The sequence below is a fragment of the Drosophila miranda genome, chromosome 3, assembly GCF_003369915.1.
Source record: "Drosophila miranda strain MSH22 chromosome 3, D.miranda_PacBio2.1, whole genome shotgun sequence".
Taxonomy (NCBI): domain Eukaryota; kingdom Metazoa; phylum Arthropoda; class Insecta; order Diptera; family Drosophilidae; genus Drosophila; species Drosophila miranda.
Genome location: NC_046676.1, coordinates 12,841,161 through 12,860,361, shown reverse-complemented (window position 1 = coordinate 12,860,361; position 19,201 = coordinate 12,841,161). Strand labels below are relative to the sequence as shown.

The window sequence follows — 19,201 nt, the reverse complement described above, 5'->3', positions numbered from 1 at the left end:
ACTCGAGCGGCCATGTGCCCTGCAGAGACTTCCTCACATCTAAGCGGATCTTTTCGTATCGTTTCTTTTTTTTGGAGATAATTCCTAGCAGTCCATCGGGACTCGCAGTCGGCAGTCCAACTTGGAAAGCCCATTGGTACACCCATATTTTCAAGAGGTCCTTGTGCCAACAGCCATAAAATGCAGCCTCGTTCGATTAAAATTTTTCGAGGGAACCGATTTAGTTGATATCAATCCACTATCGACCAAAAGAAAAGCAAAGATTGCCAGAGAGGGGTATGTTTAATGTGGGAATCGGTGATACACATACGAGCATAAGTGAAATTTAAGCTTGTTTAGAAGTGCAAGATTATTCTAGTCCAAAGTATTCAGCAGAAGCGTGAGGATTCCATAGCACTGGTTGAGTATCTGGAAGAATAGTTATGATGCACTCAGTGCTACCATTCAAGTGTTCTTCCATTAAACTCACGGCCTTGTAGTTAGTCATATTAAAAGTGGGAAAGGGAGTAGCTCTCATGATCAATGGTTCCTGGGCACGCATAATTATAAAGCGAATATTCCAATAGATTTTCTTGGACCCAACACTTGAGTCGTAGGCATCGTATGCAGCCTCGGCCACTTCCAGCGACTCCTGCGACATCATGTCCCCGAATTTCGTCCACATCGACAGGTGACCCAAGGCCAAGATCATTAGAAGTATGAACTGGCCTGCCACCTTGGGGTCGTGCCTGGCCATCATTGCCTCGAAGACCGACAGGGAGACCAGCAAGAAGTTGACGATCATTTGCATGATTAAAGGACCGTGGAATACCTCATTGCATCGATCCACAAGTCTGAAAAAGGGATACTTTAGTGGACGTACAACCCAGGTGTTGCACAGATCCTACCTGATTATCTTCTGATGATATTTGACCAGACGATGGATCTCCCATCGCAGCAGATCCTCGTCTCCATCGCAGAACTGGTGGAGGTGCCGAAGCTCAACGCACAGGACACTCAACGCAGTCGTCAGCTGGGAGTAAATGGACACGGACATGCACTCGGTAACGGTCAGCCACGTGAGGTAGTACAGAATGTCGAAAGATTGTGATAAGTAGATGAGAATGTGTATTCTCGGATGCCTCAAAGGATCGTGCAAGTGAAACGGATAGGCTGCATGGAACGGCAGCTCCTGTTGTGTCAAAAATGGCGTCGAAATTAATAGCACTATAAAAATGATCATGGAAACCACCCAAATTATTTGCATTCCGATGACAATCAGATAATGCAAGCGTTTTGCCGATCGCACTCCTGCAGCGGCCGGGCCCGCTCTCTCCCAACGGTAGCACTCCTCGAGGCCGTCGATTACCTCGTCCACGTTATCGGCATACAGCAGGAAATATATCAGCTTGAAGTATATGAAAAACGACTGAAAATAAAGAATTTTGAGAAGTTATGTTTGTAAACAGAAAAGACTGAGTGCGAACCGCTATTATGAAGGCGAGATCCCGTCCCAATTCCACAATGTCGTCCAGGGATTCAGAAGCGGCGTATAATATTGAGCTGAAAAATATGGTACCCTTGACCAAAAGAAACACATGAAAGAACCTCTGGCCAGGCAGGCTGTTTTGCGTAGAGTTCGGGTAGTATCCCGTGCTTCTGTAATCAGAATCTGGTTAGCATTATGTACAAGATACAGATTTTATACGGACATAAGCTGTTCTCGGTTTAGGTATGGCACTGTGTGCTCGGGACACTTCCCCGGGGTCCTATAAACCCTCCTGAACGGGGCATACGGCTTCATGAATCCCTTCCATTTCTTGCTCAGACGAAATCCGACTCGTTCGCCAGATGGTTCGACCATCTTCAAGTCCGTAAAAACCGTACCGTACTGGCTGTGCAGAATGAATGAGCGACGAAAGGGGCTTCTTGGAGGACGTCAAGGTACGCCCGCTAGAGGGCCATTAAAAATGTTCCCTCTCGCAATTGATTGGCGAGAATTTCACAGCTGCTTGTTAGGGTCTCCAGGGAAAAATACCTCCGAATGCTCTTTAAAAATACAATTATTGGCATACTTGCACGTGTTCCTCTCCACTTAATGATTGGAATAATGAGTCAAGTGATTATCGAGCTCGGAACATTGAAAGGCACACATACTCGTACACACACACTTCTCTTTGAATGTCTGTGTCTCTGCCTTTGGTAGGGGATATGCAACCAAACCGAATTTGTGGGATTGTTAATTTAATCATTTTTTGCGGTATATTTTTCTACAATTTTGGCTTTGAAAACTCGGGAAAAGTCGAAATAAATTCTTTAGGACCAGATGTATTATATCTTAAGATATGAGAAAAAAAAGAGGCACTACCTCTGAGAAAAAACGGAAAAAATTATCAAACATTTTGAAGGCCCCAAATCGATCATAAAAAGTCAAGTGGGTTCACAGTAGGTACATATGTGGTGTTGCATAGTGTTCCCAAATTTGCATCTAAATGCATACGATGTCATGATGTAAACCCAAGATCAGCTGTAGCCCCACAAGTGATGTACATCGCTGCCCTAGCCTCGGCTCACAACGTTCCCTTCCCGCTCGATTGGTATGAGTTTTACATAACTGGAAAATTTCCATTTCGCATTTTTCTTACGCTCTGGATATCTGGGAAAATTTCAATATCTGAAGAAAATTCATCGGGAAATAATATAATCCTTTGGTGAAATATCCAATATATAAAGAAGTGCCTTTGGTGCATTCACTACCAAGGGGCGAACCACACCCTGAGCACTAAACCACAGCGAATAAGCATTTGATCGACTGAAAGTCAGTGCGCAATATGTACATACATAGGATTCACTTTAGGATTGGAGCAACAAGAATAGCGATTATTATGCTCGGCGGCAGTACCATATGTTATGTGCAATTTGCTTCATTGTCTTGGGACGTTTCGATACACTATCGACCAAAAGAAGAGCAAAGATTACCAGGGAGGGGTGTGTTTAATGTGGGAATCGGTGATAGACATACGAGCATAAGTGAAATATAAGCTTGTTCAGAAGTGCAAGATTATTCTAGTCCAAAGTATTCAGCAGAAGCGTGAGGATTCCATAGCACTGGTTGAGTATCTGGAAGAATAGTTATGAGGGTGCTACCAGAGCTACCATTCAAGTGTTCTTCCATTAAACTCACGGCCTTGTAGTTAATCATATTAAAAGTGGGAAAGGGAGTAGCTCTCATGATCAATGGTTCCTGGGCACGCAACATTATAAGGCGAATATTGCCATCGATTTTCTTGGACCCAACACTTGGGTCGTAGGCATCGTATGCAGCCTCGGCCACTTCCAGCGACTCCTGCGACATCATGTCCCCGAATTTCGTCCACATCGACAGGTGACCCAATGCCAAGATCATTAGAAGTATGAACTGGCCTGCCACCTTGGGATCGTGCCTGGCCATCATTGCCTCGAAGACCGACAGGGAGACCAGCAAGAAGTTGACGATCATTTGCATGATTAAAGGACCGTGGAATACCTCATTGCTTCGATCCACCAGACTGAAATAGGGACATCAAAATAGTAGACATCAATTGTCTCACTTATTCGTACCTGATAATCTTCTGATGAGATTTGACCAGACGATTGATCTCCCATCGCAGCAGAGCCTCGTCTCCATCGCAGATCTGGTGGAGTTGCCGAAGCTCAACGCACAGGACAGTCAATCCAGTCGTTAGCTGCGAATAAATACTGATCGATAACCCTTCGGTAGAGACGAGCCCCGTAAGGAAGTACAGAATGCTCCAAGAATGTGATATGTATATGAGGATGTGTGTCACGGGGTGCTTTGATGAATCGTGTAAGTGGAAAGGGTAGGAAACATGCAACGGAAGGTCCTGCTGTGTCCAGAGGGGCGTGGTAACCAATAGCAGGACGAAGACGACCATGGAAACCGCCCAAATTATTTGCATCCCGATGACAATCAGATAATGCAAGCGTTTTGCCGATCGCACTCCTGCAGCCGCCGGACCCGCTCTCTCCCAATGGTAGCACTCCTCGAGGCCATCGATTACCTCGTCCACGTTATCGGCATACAGCAGGAAATATATAAACTTGAAATAGATAAAAAACGACTGAAAATAATGAAGTCTTAAAAGTTTTGTTTTTAAACAGAAAAGTCTAAGTGCGAACCGCTATTATGAATGCGAGATCTCGACCCCATTCCACAAGGTCGTCCAGGGACTCGAATATTCCATAGCATTGGGAGCAGAAAAACATCGTTATCTGAGAGAAAATAAACAGAAACCAGGTCCTGCGGCCGGGAATCCGTTTTTCCTCCGAGTTCGGGTAGTATCCCATGGCTCTAAAAAGCGAATCTGGTTATCATTATGTACAAAATACCGTCTTAATATCGACTTTAGCTGTGCTCGGCACTGGTGTGGCACTGTGTGCTCGGGACTCTCATCCGGACTCCTATAAACCGTCACGACTGTCATGTAAACCTTCATGAAGCTCTTCCATTTCTCGCCCAGGCCAAGTCCGACCCGTTCTCTAGGCAGTTCGACCATCTGTAAGTCCGTGCAAACCGTACCGTACTAGCCGTGGAGACCGAATGCCACTCTGCAGGCAGACATTGCCTTTCACAGGCGTCAAGTATTGTATAAGACAATGTATTCGGATGGGAATGTGCCCTCTGGCGAGAATTTGCCAGCTGCTCCTTGGTGCCGGGGAATAATAACTTTAAATGGGCTTTGGTTTTGTAATTATTGGCGAATAATCCGCTTAAGGATTGCAGAAATGAGCTAAGGCTCGGCGGCAGTGCCCTGTGAAGAATTTTCCTTTAGTGTCTTGGCCGGTTTTCGTTCTAGTTTGCCGGCCAGGCTGTCATTTAAAGGCAAGTCCTCATTAATTTCAATAATTTCAAATCAAATTAAAATTTTATCAAAGGTCTCAATTGAAAGATTCTTGAGAGGGGGTGACTAGATTCCGCAAAAACAAAGACCCTTCTATCCTTCTCCCTTAGCCCGTTTAGTCCTTTTCTTGGCAATTGCATTTCATGTAGCGACAAGAGCTCATCGCAGGCATTTTTGTGCAAATCCTAGCGATTTCAATGAATAATATTATTAATGGATGTAGCCAGGGGGCGGCAAGAGTGGAACGAGAGAGTAGAGTCCTTGGTTGTCAGCGCGGGAGGCACATGACAGTCGCGTTGACAGCCAACAAGAATGGCAAGGAAGAGGACAGCTGTGGAACGACTTCTCCGAGCTCAGAGCCAAGTAAGCCGTACTCTCATTCCCCATTTCCCATTTCCCATGGACCATGGACCGTGGAATCCCCCTCGCGACACACTTCATTCATTTTCTTTTCAATTTCAATTCCCGTCAAGACTGCAGTACCTCCTCCTCCAACATATTACGCCTCCATCAGCAGCGTCATCATCTTTGCAATGGAGCTGCACAGCCACCCATCCACCCATCCACCCATCGTCCGGTAATGAAATTTTACCCATTGTCTTCCCGTTTGGCTCTTTGGCAATTTTCAGATTTCTCTTTGCCAGCGATTCTGGAACTGACAATCGGTTGGGATATCGCTGGCACTTCAGGGAAATGACCGAGAGAGATTGTCGAGAGAGAGAGAGATAATAGCGAATAGATCCTGGATCCCCTTTGGAAAATCTTCCCGGAGTCCCAAGATTTTGCATCCCAGAACGACCCGACAGAATACGAGTGCTTATGCCTCTCTCTCTCTCGCTCTGCTCAATATAAATATCTTTTATGTTCATCGGCTTGTCAACATTGTCATCGTCAACGTCTCGTCCTGCTCTTCCTCCTCATTGTCGTCATCCCTCGCTCCTCCCTGGCATTCATTACAATTGTGCCATAAGAAGATTGGGCACTACTGAGAGGGGGGGCTGGGGCTGGGGCTGGGGCTTGGTAGGGTACTCCAAGGGAACGCTGCACTCTATTATTATTCATAGCAAGTAATTTGTTATCTGTGCTATGGCTCTGGTTCTGGGAATCGTTTTCATTGTTTTTGGCTTTTGGATATTTAATGAAATTGCACTTTTGCATGTGTCGCAATCTGTGGAAAATGTAGGTCAGATTTACATTACACACACAAATTTATTTTAGTTTTCAAAACATTCGACGACATAAGCTCATTTGTACATAGAATTTCCCCGCCCCTCATTTCTCGCTGTTTAATTTATGCAAAACTCGACCCTGTCAAGGTGGAATGGCCATATTTTAGGTATTCAAAAGCATACAGCACACAATTCTGCCCCAAAAGCAGACTAGAGGCCAACAAAACAACATATACCACAAATGTATATGTTTAATGTATATTTATTCCCTATATCTATGTGTAATAACTGGCATATTGTATGCAAATGAATAGACTTTTGCCAGAGGCAAGGCCATTCATCCACCGCCACCAGCCACAAAGGGAACGAAACAGCACACAGAGAACAACAGTTGCTTCAATTAGAAAGACAATAAGTTATAATGGACATAATGCCTGCAAATATGCGAGGGAAAATCAAATGAAAAGCTGCAAATATTCGTATAATCAGCTTAATTGGCACTGAAGCCCAGCAGGATAAGCCTCGGAAAAGTGCTACACGGAAGGTAGAAATATTTTCAAATATTTTCCAGGAATTACAATCATTGAAAACTTTTATTTTAGCTCTCAAACTAATCTCGTATTTAGCAAAAGTTGCCGGGATGAAAACGTACATATATTCAACTTTCATAAAATATGCAGTAGAAAAATAGCTTAACGGGCTTTCGGCTTAAAGAACTTTATTAATTAAAAGCATTATTTACTTTGGCAGGCAACCAGGCCAGGCCTCAATTAAAAAAGCTACAAAATTCCGATTTCAATTGAATAATCGAACAACGCAAGTTCCGTGAAGGCCAGGTCAAAGGGCAGCAATTAAACATGTACAGAGTAGACAACTCTGGCAAAACAAGAGCCCAGATGAAGGCTCTAATGTGGTGGAGACCCCTGGCAGTGGCTCCACGCGGCAGTCTCTTGGGACTTGAACCAGGTTTAGTTTAATTGAATGTCAACCGAGCAGGCACGTGGCAGCAGCTGCCTCTGCCGTCGTACATCCCAAATATCCTTGAATCAGTCCCGGCTTCCGTGTCTCTATGTATCTCCATCTCATCTCCCCTGTGGAATATTTATAGAGCTCTAAATGCACTCCCACACACGCACACATATCCCCATCGATGGGGCCGTGAATGGAAGCACTTCAATGAAATTTATGTAACACAAAAGCGAAATATATTGTTACATACCTTCCAAATGGGGGAAGGGCACAGGGCAGAGGGCAGACTGGCAGAGAGACATGCAAAGCATATGGGAAATATAATAAAGAACTATTTATACAACGACTAAAGGCATCGACTGGTGCATGGGGTATATGCAGAAGAGATCAATAAAGGGTGCAGAAGGCGGGACCGAACCCAGGATATCCCACGATACAACAATAATACTGTACTTGTATATAGGAAAGGAATCTTCATTTGTCTGCAATGCGAGGTATTTTCAGGTCGTTTCCTTTCACGGCACTCTCTCCATCTGGCGCTTGCTCATTTGCCAGGGCTGGCGAATCGACATGCGATACGGGCACGCTCCTGAAGTCTCCCCAGGGATGGGGCCCAGGGCAGGATGGGGCTGGCCCGTGTGTGTGTTTGTGTGTTTGTGCTCCAGGTACATAAACTGCAACAAATTTCATACTATTGAGTGGTTTTTGAGTGCATTTGAAATAAATGTTATCAATGAAGTTGCATACTTTATGGCCCGCAATCCGCAACCTCCACCTCCACCACCTCCACCTCCCCCACCAGAACAGACCCAAACTCCCAATGGGGAAAACAAAAAAACCCAGAGAGGACGAGGGAGACCATACGGTATGGGGTCGAATAAAATGAAACGTTTTAAAGTTAAGTGCAGTCCGGAGAGAGCCCAGACGGCCAGTGACTGAGTGTTTCAATTTGTTTGATGGAAAACCAATTGTAGACACGAGCTCCCAGCCCAACTATCGACCATCGGCCATCGAATATCGTATGTCCATGCTGTTGTTCATCTTGAAATTCATTTAAAAGCATCCTTCAATTCCTGCCCCTCTACGCCACCCATTAAAGGACCATCTACCATGGAGACTGCATTTTGTCAATTTCCGATACCGGACTCTGGCGATTGAATAAAGTTGAGTTTTTTAATTAAAACAAAAAGCAAATAGAAACCAAACATCAAGTGAATTCCACTCTCTGGCAGGCAGCCGACATCAGGCATCGAATAAATCACAAAAGAGAGAGCTAAATGCCCAGAAAAAAACCCCTCAACGGGCCAAGTTGGTGTGAAAACATTTTGTTGTCCAACAGAACAAAAACAACAAAATAGAAATAGAACAGAAACGAAACCGACTAAAGCTCAACCAGAATCCGAATCCGTATCGGAGCTCGAATCAGAATCAGAACCAGAATCAGAACCAGAACCAGAGGCACAACCAGAATCCGGGGCTTTGCAACAAAACCCCGATTCCCCTCGTTATAACCATTCCCATTTCGTTCCCCGACCCGACCCGACCCGACCCAACCCTACACCATTCCCCTTTTCCATTTTCAGTGCAACACTTTTGTTTGTTGATTGAAATGCCGTTTTAGTCCTGATGTTTCGGGACTTTTTGTTGTTGCTGTACTTTTTTTTCGTGCTCGTTCGATTTCATTTATCGATTTCGTTCCTTTGTTCTGTTGCTCCTCTTGTTTATAAATAAATGATTAAATTTTAAAGTAAAACAGCACGGAAGTTTGCAGACCCTTCAAGAGAGTACAGTTATTCAGCAAAGAACCAACCGCATCCGATTGGAACTGGATCGTAACTTGGGTGTGGTTCACTCCGCCATTGATGACCTCCACTATGGGAGGGCCAACGTTTTGAACATAGTTGTCGTTGTCCATCTCAATGTGGCCCATATTCTTAGCGTTTTCCGCCTGCAATAGTAAAATGGTTCTCAGACCTTGGATTTTTTGCTTTTAAGACTTCAAAGAATTCATTGCGTACCTGCTACATTCTGCTCGAAGTCGAAGCGGTCTCTTCCTTGGGTCTTTCACCCTCAATCTCCCCTTGAAGGTGCATGACGGTTGATCTTTTCTTATGTTTTGAGTATCCACGACCACAAATGCCACGACACTCTCAGAGAGCCACAGAATGTGCCTCGGCGACGTCATAAAAGTACGAGAGGTGCCAGTTCTTTGTCTTGGATCACCATTGCTCCTAAATAATGATCGAGTTTATCTTTTTTTTTATTTTATAGCTCAGCCACAGAGTATTCCCCAACGAGATCGACATAAAACGAGGCGGAAAATTGAAGTTTTATACCCGGTATTCAATCAGTAATCATTTGAGCCAATGATTTTTGTAATTTGTAGACGATTTGATTTTTTTGCTGTTAAAGAAATTGCAAAAAAATCGGTCGAACTGTTTGGGAGATTTTTATATATTAGATTTGATCTGTTTCCAAATTTCTTTACTTTTTTTTTGTTATATCTGTATCTTTTTTTTCTATTCTTACAACACCAGCCTTTTTTAATGCGCTCCTTCCCTGAGAGGCCACACACTGCACGACGAAGAGTGTAAGAGAGAGAGAGAGAGAGAGAGAATGACTAAACGCGTGGAAGGCTTTGCTTAACCACTGCAATTTCATTTGTTCCTTCTGGCTATAATAATGATCCGATCCTATACAGATTCGGTAATCTGCTAGACATGGTCATGCTCTATGATTCTGCGTATTAGGTTTTCTTGTATCTTCGATGCTAATCAAAAATATGGGGTCGTAAGCGCTTCCTTCTGGGCGTAACACACATCCAGGTTCACCCAAAAGTCTAATATACCCATATATTCTTCGAGAACCGTTGAGAACTCATGCCCAGCGTATCAGTTTGTTCGGAACGGAACCTAAATTCTTTCAGAAATAAAGCCTTCCTTCCTGAATAATAGAAAACAACTCTCTGTCTCTTGAGGTCGGTGTCCATATACCCCTCTTCAAGGGTATTCAAATGCGTGAAAAATGCAAATACAAAGGGAGGTCTCTCTCCATCTATTCTCCTCTCGGCTTCGTTAGTTGGGAAATTGAAAATTGCACAGAAAAGTGAAACGTATTTCCCATTCAATGGGACGTCATGTCATGATTTTATTAAAGGCTAAAACAGAAATGCGATTGAGGTAATTGATGCCCACTGGTTGAGCACTCTAACAGCCGGATCCTGACACCTGACTTTCGTTTATGTAGCGGGGAAAAAGAGAGAGAAAAATATTGTGCAGATAACAATATATATTATAACTGACGGGCAGAGGATTGCATCTGCCAAACAGTCATTTGGGTTAATAAAAGGAAGCCAATGTGAGGATTTCGATTTCGAAACAAAATTCCTTTATGGCTTCCTTGTTTATCCGCTATTTTTTCCATAACTACCGCTCTTTCAGTCGGGGAATTTCCACTTCCCCATTGTGGGACAACAACAAAAGTGGGAACCATTAATAGCTCTTGAAGGAGCACTCCTAACAGGCATTTGTCGATCCAAGCAGATAACTGGGGCAAACTCAATTAAGTGATGCCCCCAAGGCGCGGTGTCCACTTTTTGCCACTGCAACCGCCGTGGGGCAACTTAATTGAAGGCAATTATGCGCTTATCAATGCCTCGCCTGTCCCTCTCCCCGTCCCCCTCACTCCCTCTCGTACGACTGTGTCTATCACTCGGCAATAATTAAAATGTTTTCTGCCAAGCAAAAAGTGGTAGAACCACAACGCATGAATAAGCACCGCCAAGAGTCAAAGTGAGGCCAATTAAGAGACTCGAATCGAATCGACTCCACCTGTGGCTAGTGGCTGGTGGCTGGTGGCTGGTGGCTGCTGCCTGCTGCTGCAGGGAGACAAAAAAGCATTAAATCAATTCCGTTGTCAGTCGGCCGCCTGTTCAGTGGATCCCCAGCAAGAAGAAAAAAAGCAAAAGAAACGCTGGACAAACCAAAACCCAAGGCCCAGCCATCAGATGGATGGCATGCATCGCTGGCCAGCTCCTGCCCCGAGGAGTCCGAGCTCTTGTCAGGGCGATTTCAGCAATTTAACACAGCGAGACGCCAAGAAATTTCAGCAATTCACCCGACAATGAGAAACGCGTCGAGGTTACGCTCAATCAATCTCGCCAAGCGACAAATGTCCGTCTTCTGTCTGCTGTCTCCCCACTAGAACTGGGGGGGCGGAACACCTGGACAGACGACCGAGGCGCACCGGGAGCACCGGGAGCCCGGGAGCACCGGCAGCACCTGGATGTCGCATCGCTTATGGCTTCATTCATTTCATTTAGCAGCCCATGTCCCATGTCCATGCCCCCTTGATTTATTCATGATAATTACTTCATTTGCTTGCCGTAATTAAGTGACGACTTTTTCGGGGGAATATTCAAGACGAGCGGAAGCGAAAAGTTTGTATCGAAAGCTTTTAGTGTCTGTGCCCTAGCAGACCGTAGTGCCCCTCTTGGCACTCCATTAGCCGTCTCCTTAGAGCTCTCTCCCCCACCGGATGGTCTCCATCTCCTCCATTCGCGGCCTTCATCTCCGCCCAGCTAATTCGCAAAGAAAGTAATTAAGCCAACTTCTTTTGGCTGCACTTCCGATTTGATTCTGATGCGCTTTTAGCCAGTCGGACATCGTTCAGGGCTTTTCGCGCATCACTCGGACACGGGCATTGACTGACATCGGACGGACTGTCATCTAATTAGGATACCATTGGCGGGGCCTCTTCACACTCCTTTTCGCCTCCTTGCAACCACCTGATTACTTTGCGTCTCTCTAATACCGACTCCCTGCCCCCTGTAAGCCATTGTTGCAGCTTCCACCTTCCTCTCAGCGGCTCCAATCCCCATCTAATTAAAACTCGTTTAACAACAATTTCAATTGCGCTCGACGGGATGGTAGGGTGCGGAGTGGTTCATGAACCTGTTGCCAAGACTCCCTGCTGAAATCGCCTCCTCTCCATCCGCTATCCTCCCATCAAGCACCATTGAGAAGCTTTTTTTATCCGTTCGTGCAACGTAACAAGGTTTCCATTACTCCATTTCTCTCCCCCTGCTGCTCACCCTGCTGCTCCTCCTGCTGCTCCCCCTGCTGCTCACCCTGCTGCTCACCCTGCTGCTCCTCCTGCTGCTCCTCCTCCTGCTTTTTGCTGATTGTGTAATTTTAATGTAATTCCCTTTTATTGTTTTTTATTCCACTCTCTTTGTCTCTCTCCCTCTCTGCGCTCTGCTCTGTTCTCCTTCTGTGTGTGTCTGACATTAATTGCAAGTGAAAAACTGTTGGCGGGGAAAACACAATAAATTATAATCGCAAAAGTTTTCTTTTTTTCTGATTGTTTTATATGCAGCCTTTATTGATTCGATTTGGGGGAAAGGCGAGAGGGAGGGGGAACACACTAAGCACCTACAAGCAAGAGGCCATAAATCAATTAAATCGGTTTGAGGAGCGGAATGAGGCCCTCACCCACCCACCCATCGACCCATCCACAAGAAGCAATTAAAGTTTTTCAAGGGCCATCCGCAACTGCAATTATGATTCAACGAGTCTATCCCTTTGGCTCTTCCCCTCCCCCCCCCAACCGAGCCCCCAAATACACCCCAAACCAAAGAAGACAAAAGGTAATTGAGGCTGGTCTCAGGGCCATGGACTGCAGAGTACGGAACGGAACCCTTCTGGCGTCTGGCACAAATCTGCATTACAATGATAATTTATGGCCCAGTATTTTGGGGGGCCGGTTACCAGGTGTGGGTGGCGGAGTCTGTGCCACGTCTGTGGGCGGAAGGAGTTCAACGGAGGCAGTCCTGTGCCACGTCTGTGGGAGGAGGCAAGTCCTGTGCCATGTCTGTAGGAGGAGGCAATCCCTGTGCCATGTCTGTGGGAGGAGGCAAGTCCTGTGCCATGTCTGTGGGAGGAGGCAAGTCCTGTGCCATGTCTGAGGAAGGCAGGAAGGTCATGTCAGGCCTTCTTCACGTGCATTGCCCTGGAGAATGCTGTACGTAATTCCCATTTGAACTTGAAGTCTTTTTCCAGAGATCTCATCAATGGAACACACATTCCGGAGCCCAGGCCGACAGGCAGCCAAAATACACGGCAAAGTGAAATATATTTAGTAATCGCATTACGACAGGCGCAAAGGAGCGACCCGATGGAGTCTGCACCCAGAACCAGAGGCAGGCACAGACACAGACGCAGAGAAATAGAGACAGAGGCAGCAACGGGAGGAGGAACGGGGGGGAGGGGGGCGAACACACATTTTATGTGATGTCTAGGATCGCTTTTCCTCTCTCCGAGGCAAGGGCAAGGATACCGAAGCCAAACAAAACTGCAGACAAACAGGAGAGGCACGGACACGAAAATGTCGAGTTCATCAAAAAGGGATTTCGAAATACAAATGAATTTTCAGCACCCCACCCCACCCCTCCCTCTCGCCACAAATAGGCACCCACAGAGGCAATGAATGCCACTCCCTCGGTGGTGCAAGGTGGGGGTCCAATCAGTCCAAAAATGAAACACTTGCGTCTGTGTGTCGGGAGGTGTCGGCACTCTCTCGCCAAAAACAGAGGAGAAAAAAAAACATGAGCAGAGAAAAGCAAAGAGAAGATTCCGGGTGGAAGAGTGGGAGTGCGGGGAGTGCGGGTGTGCGGGTGGGTGAAAAAACTTTTGCTTACTCTGCGAGAAATGCCAATCAACCCTTTCTTTCTTTCCATCTTTGGCGCCCCTCCTGGCTGCCACCACATCACATTGCCATGCGGAATGTGGAGCAGGGGCTTGGGGGAAACGACTGTCAACAGCAGCATACTTCCGGAGGGTGGGAAGGCCGTAAAATGTCGACTCATTTGTATCTGCTACTCAGATCCCGTTTCATATACCCTCTACAGAGGGTAAACCGAAGAAAAGCACAAGCAGAATGGATCCAACGGGTCGTCTTTCGCTCTGCCAAAGGGTATCCCCAGCCTCGATACCCATCCCTTTTCTTGTGAGCTTCTAGTTGCTTCTGGTTGTTGTCATTTTCCAAATCATTTCAGCGATTCAGTTGGGAAACTTTTCAAACGTTTAACTAGCCTGCAGAACCCACTCCACGACGCCTGCCACAGCAGGACCTACCCCAAAAAGGAAGCAAAAAGCGTGGCATGCCAACAGGCGCTGGAGCTGAAATGATGGAAACGGAGTGAAGTGGAATGGCCATGGAGAGGGTATCCAATGGTTTCGCCATAAAAGGGTGGGACGGGGGGGAAATGGCAGCGAACGCGAAAGTAAAAGGCAGCGACGCGGATTTAAAAGTTTAAATAACTTTTATGTATCTCATTACTCAGAAGTGACAAGGCACCGCGACACCCCAGCACCCCCCAAGCAGCCCCAACCAGTGGCCAAAGGGAGACACTGAGACAGTGAGAGCTTTGAGAATAATCACAATGAAATCGCATAATTCAATTACAAGCCTCGTTAAGCCGGCTCAAGCGATTTTGTCACACTATGCCCCACGGAACTAAAGAAATGAAACACAAAACAAAAGGGGGAACGAAACAGCGACAGAGAGAACAAGTTGCTGCAAAAGATAGTGATTTGTGCAGGGCTTATGCCTAACTATTATCGGCTGTATCGATGGATGAGCTGGGGAATCAGCTGGGGTTCGATAAGCGGCTTTGACAAGGGTTCTTCCCCTATTGTATTGCAGGCATTCAATGGAAATGAAACACAAAATGGAAAACAAACTGGTTTAAATGGAACACAAGGGAACTGGGATTAGTGTGCAAAGAAATCGCAGTTAATTTCCCATCTCTCAATTTTTTGTAGAGTCTTCTCTTCTCTTCTTTTTTGCTTTCAAATCATTTGACTTTCTCTCCGCTCATTGTTACCAGCTTTCCCCTAATTGGGCTTCCAGATGGACTCGTTCCCTCATCAGCAATTAGCAAAGATTGCAAAGCTTTTAGTTGCACTTTCAATTGTGGCATTGCGTTCTGGGGGTGGGGGGGGGGGGGGGGGGAAATACACCGCAAGCACCCCCATTACTACCTACCCCATTACTGGACTTTCCTTCTTTCTTTTTGCACCTTTGGCATTTGATTTCCTTCCGTCATCGCTTTACCTGTCGGTGGAGTGTCGCTGGGGGTCTGGCGCTCGTTTAGCATTTTCTAGTTTTTCTTTTAATGAAAAACTAAATGCTTTCCCTTCCAACTGTTGGCTTTTCCCTGTTTCAGCACTTTTCTTCTCACCGAGAGCCTCTAATTTTCAGTTCTGCAAGGTCCCCCTTGCAGTTCCATCTCCCACCATCTTCTGGGACCCCCATAGACCCCCCATATTCATAGACCACCCCCCAAAATGTCATTATCAATGGAAGCGTTTGACTTGTCTGAATCATTTCCCCTGCACTTTGTTTCGACTCCATTTCTCTACTTTTCTCAGCTTCTTTACCTTTTTTCTCTCCCTTTCTCAGCTCCTTAACCGTTTTTCTCTCCCTTTCTCAGCTCCTTAACCGTTTTTCTCCACTTTTCTCAGCTTCTTGACTTCTTTTCTCTTGTGTTTCAGCTTCTTTGCAGCTCTCCCTCTTGTTTTCCAGCTTCTTTACTGCTTTTCTCTTATTTTTCAGCTTCTTTACCACTTTACTCTCTCCTCCTTTGTCACCTTCTTTGCGCCTTTTGTACCATACTTTTTCTGTAAGAGTATTTTTTTGTGATGTGTAAATAGCAGTTGCTGCTCGGCTTCTCCGGGGGTACTCCATGGGGTTGCTTTCCCTTCGAAGGGGAAGACCATTTAACATTGCAGCGCGTTTCATTTTCGTCGCGTTTCGTTTGCTTTCATTACATGAACTTTCGTTCCCCCCCCCCCCCCCCCCCCCCCCACCCCACGTTTCAGGGCCACGACCCGAACCCATGCTGACCCCGGAACCAGGAACCCGCAGCGACCTGACCGCCACCGTCACCGACTCCCAGCCGACCCATGGGTGATTGTGACCAAGTTAACGAAGTAAGGGAATCCCCCAGAGGGAATTGTAATATTAACCAACCAGGCAGCGAGGCGTCGGCGCCAGTGCTCATTCATTATGGAGTCTACGTCCTCCCTCTCCCCCTCTGTTTCCCCCTCTGCCCCAGCACTTTCCTTTTCGATGCGAGAAATGCGCATAAAATTGTATCTGTCTATTTTTAAATACGAATCCTGCAACGGAATGCTTTCACTTTCGCTTTCCGTTTTGTTTGATTCCTAAGACAATTTCCGGTTTGTTGACTCTTTCGCTCTTTTTGTGTCCCTTTTGCTCTTGTTTGTTGTCTTTTATGGTTTCTTATTTAAAAGCCATAAAATTCAGCACATGTCTTCAATTTGTGCGTCTCGGCTGTCAAATTGGGCATTTCCTCTGGGACGAAGAGAGGCCAGAAGGACCAAAAAGGAGACGAAATGGAAACGGAAGCTTTGCGTAAAGTTTTGCGGCCCATAAAAACGTTGCTATTGCTGCCCAAAAAATCAACTGGCGGCAGGCGCCGAGGGACCACGAACGGACAGGATCGTGAGGGTTGATTGCCCTGTCAATCCTGATTTGAGTGTGTTACTTAGGAGAAAGTTTCTAGGACATTATCTATTATCGCGATGCACGGGATGTCCGTTTTTGTGGGTGGTATTTATGGAGATACTATCATTGGGGGGCTTTTTGTTGTGAAAAGTAATAGATTGAGATGTGAAAACTATGAAAACTTACTCTCTACATGGTATTGTTCACTGGTGTTCCATTCCACCATTCCGCCATATCATTGGGGGGCTTTTTGTTGTGCAAAGTAATAGATTGAGATGTAGAACTTCGTCTCGCCATTGGATTATTCACTGGCGTTCCATTCCACCATTCCGCCATATAATTGGGTTTCTTTTTGTTGTGCAAAGTAATAGATTGAGATGTGAAAACTATGAAAACTTACTCTCTCCATGGGATTATGCACTTGTGTTCCATTCCACCATTCCGCCATATAATGGGTTACGTTTTTGTTGTGAAAAGTTATAGATTGAGATGTGAAACTTAGGCTCTCGATTGGATTGCTCCATTCCATCATTTGCATGTTCCATTTCATTGTTTCATTAAAGGTTGCGCTTGCAGTACATGCCATGCCATTAAAAACCTCTCAGTTGAATGCACTTTATGCGGCCACGCCCCAAAAAAAGCGAACTATACTTTCCAGGGCAAAGGGATGGGACGGGATGGGAAGGGGAGGGGTAATCGGGAGGGTATATGCAAATTTTTCATTAGTTGAAGGAGAGAAGCCTCGACAACGACCACGACTACGACGTCCATGTGGAGTGCCCCTTGGGCCTTCCTTTTTGTGGCTCTCCTCCTTCTCATTGCGATGATTGTGCGATTTTTTAATCAAATCGTCGGCCGATTATGGAGGGACCCCGCAACCGCGTGGCTGGAATGTTGAAACTATAATTCCGTGATGTGCAAAACCCAAAGAGTGCGGCGGCTAGGGTGGGGCGTGGGGCATGGGGCGTGGGGCTTGGGGGGTCAGCAATTTGTTCGCTAAAACAAACTTGCGCTAAAAAAGAGCTCAATTTAACACATTTCATATGTAAATACCTCAAAGTACAGCAACAAAAGTTGGTTTCCCAATGGAGTGGCTCTCCCTTGCCCACTCCCTTCCCTGCCCCCCCCCCCCCCCCCCCCCCCCCCCCCTCCCTGTCAGTAAATTACCACAACACGCAAGGCCCCATGCCCAGGTTCCAGGTTCGAGGTTCCAGGTCCCCGGTGCCAGGTCCCAGACGAGTGCAAACTCGTTCGAACCAGGCCATAATAATCGCCTTTAATAAATTATCGGCTTGCGCGGCGCGAAAAACGCGAGGAGCTCAAACAAGCCCAAAGGGAGTGGAGTGGAGTGGAGTGGAGTGAAGTGGCCGACGACGAGGAGGAGGAGGAGGAGCAGGAGGAGGAGTAGGGCTGCCACAGCAGGCATCACTCAGCGGCCAACAATGCAGAAAACGGGAGCATGTCCCCTACCATACGATACGATATCCATACCCAAGGCCCCTCGTCGAAAGGGAACCCTTTTCGCACTCAGGCGATGGCCGACATTTAAATTGCTTTGCTGCATGTGGCAGCCAGCCCCTGCCACCACTGCCATGCCACCTCCTCTCTGCTTAAGTTGCGTGAAGTTTCAATTCCTGGCACTGGCATTGGCTCTGGCTTCCTGGGAGCGGGCTTCAATGGGGGGCAATTGCTGTAATGAAGTGCTTGAATGCCAATCAGCGGCGCCCTGGCCAGGACATGGGTTAACCTTAACCCATGGTGCCCAAGCCCATGCCCATGCCCAGGCCCTTCCCTGCTGCTGCTGCAATTTTGTCATAATTTTTGATAAGTTGTTAACAAAAAGGTTGCCAAATTGTTGAGTAAATAAAACTTGAAGTTGATGCCTTCGACCTGGTCACGTAAGCGTCGTATAAAAATCGACATGCTCCAGCTCCAGCCCCATCCCTGCCGCTCCTCCTCCCTCGGGCACATAATTGCTGTGCGTTCACGTAGTTGTAAATTTATGAGGTGATTTTTCATAAAAACGTTTTCCCCCAGCACTCAGCACATACTCGTACATATAATATTACGCGCTGTCCAAATTAATTTATGAATTATTTTCTTTAAAATACCAAGAATAAACAACATGGAAGCGAGAGCAATTAACTCCACTTGCAGGGGTCCCCAATGGCGCCTCCAGGCACCACCACTCCGCCACACCACCATCCATCGTATGCCCGCCTGGCCACACTAAATTCGCAACAGTTTTTAATAGTCAAGTGTTGAGAATTGAGCGACGGGGTGTTGACTGATTTATACACGATAATGGGCTGCCTGGCCCCGGGGCCATGTGCGGAGGCCTCTAATTGCCTGTTTCTGTTGGCTTATGTCAAATATGTGGCCGAAAAAAGGTGTTTACGGGTGGATCGGGTGCTTTTACTCGAATAATGTTGGTCGCTAGACTTTTCGGCTTATATTTGTAGGGTGTTATTCGATTCTAGGATCCCACAAAGAGGGCTATCCTTAAACGTATACCAAGCCTTGACTGATCCCCCTTTTTGCAATCATCCAATATTCCCCCCTCTGCTCTTGTCGGATTGGTTTCACTTCATTTGCGGCACTAAATTGCAGCGTAACTCATTTTATCTTCGTGTAATCAATGTGCAAATTACA

The 19,201-nt window shown here is 46.2% G+C and overlaps 2 protein-coding genes across 2 annotated transcripts; both read right to left on the bottom strand.

Moving 5' to 3' along the window:
- Positions 1-263: 263 nt before the first annotated feature.
- Positions 264-2,147, bottom strand: LOC108159182 (odorant receptor 65a-like). Its single transcript, XM_017292232.2, has 5 exons — positions 1,692-2,147; positions 1,467-1,638; positions 888-1,408; positions 470-833; positions 264-408 (listed from the first exon to the last, which is right to left on the bottom strand). Exons 1-5 carry the CDS (start codon positions 1,841-1,843, stop codon positions 355-357), a joined length of 1,263 nt encoding a protein of 420 aa, XP_017147721.1. The 5' UTR covers positions 1,844-2,147; the 3' UTR covers positions 264-354.
- A 271-nt stretch (positions 2,148-2,418) lies between these two features.
- On the bottom strand, positions 2,419-5,902 carry LOC108159183 (putative odorant receptor 65c). The gene is made up of 4 exons (XM_033391178.1): positions 4,159-5,902; positions 3,580-4,100; positions 3,164-3,527; positions 2,419-3,099 (listed from the first exon to the last, which is right to left on the bottom strand). The coding sequence occupies exons 1-4, from the start codon at positions 4,324-4,326 to the stop codon at positions 3,046-3,048; spliced, it is 1,107 nt and encodes a 368-aa protein (XP_033247069.1). The 5' UTR covers positions 4,327-5,902; the 3' UTR covers positions 2,419-3,045.
- Positions 5,903-19,201: the final 13,299 nt, after the last annotated feature.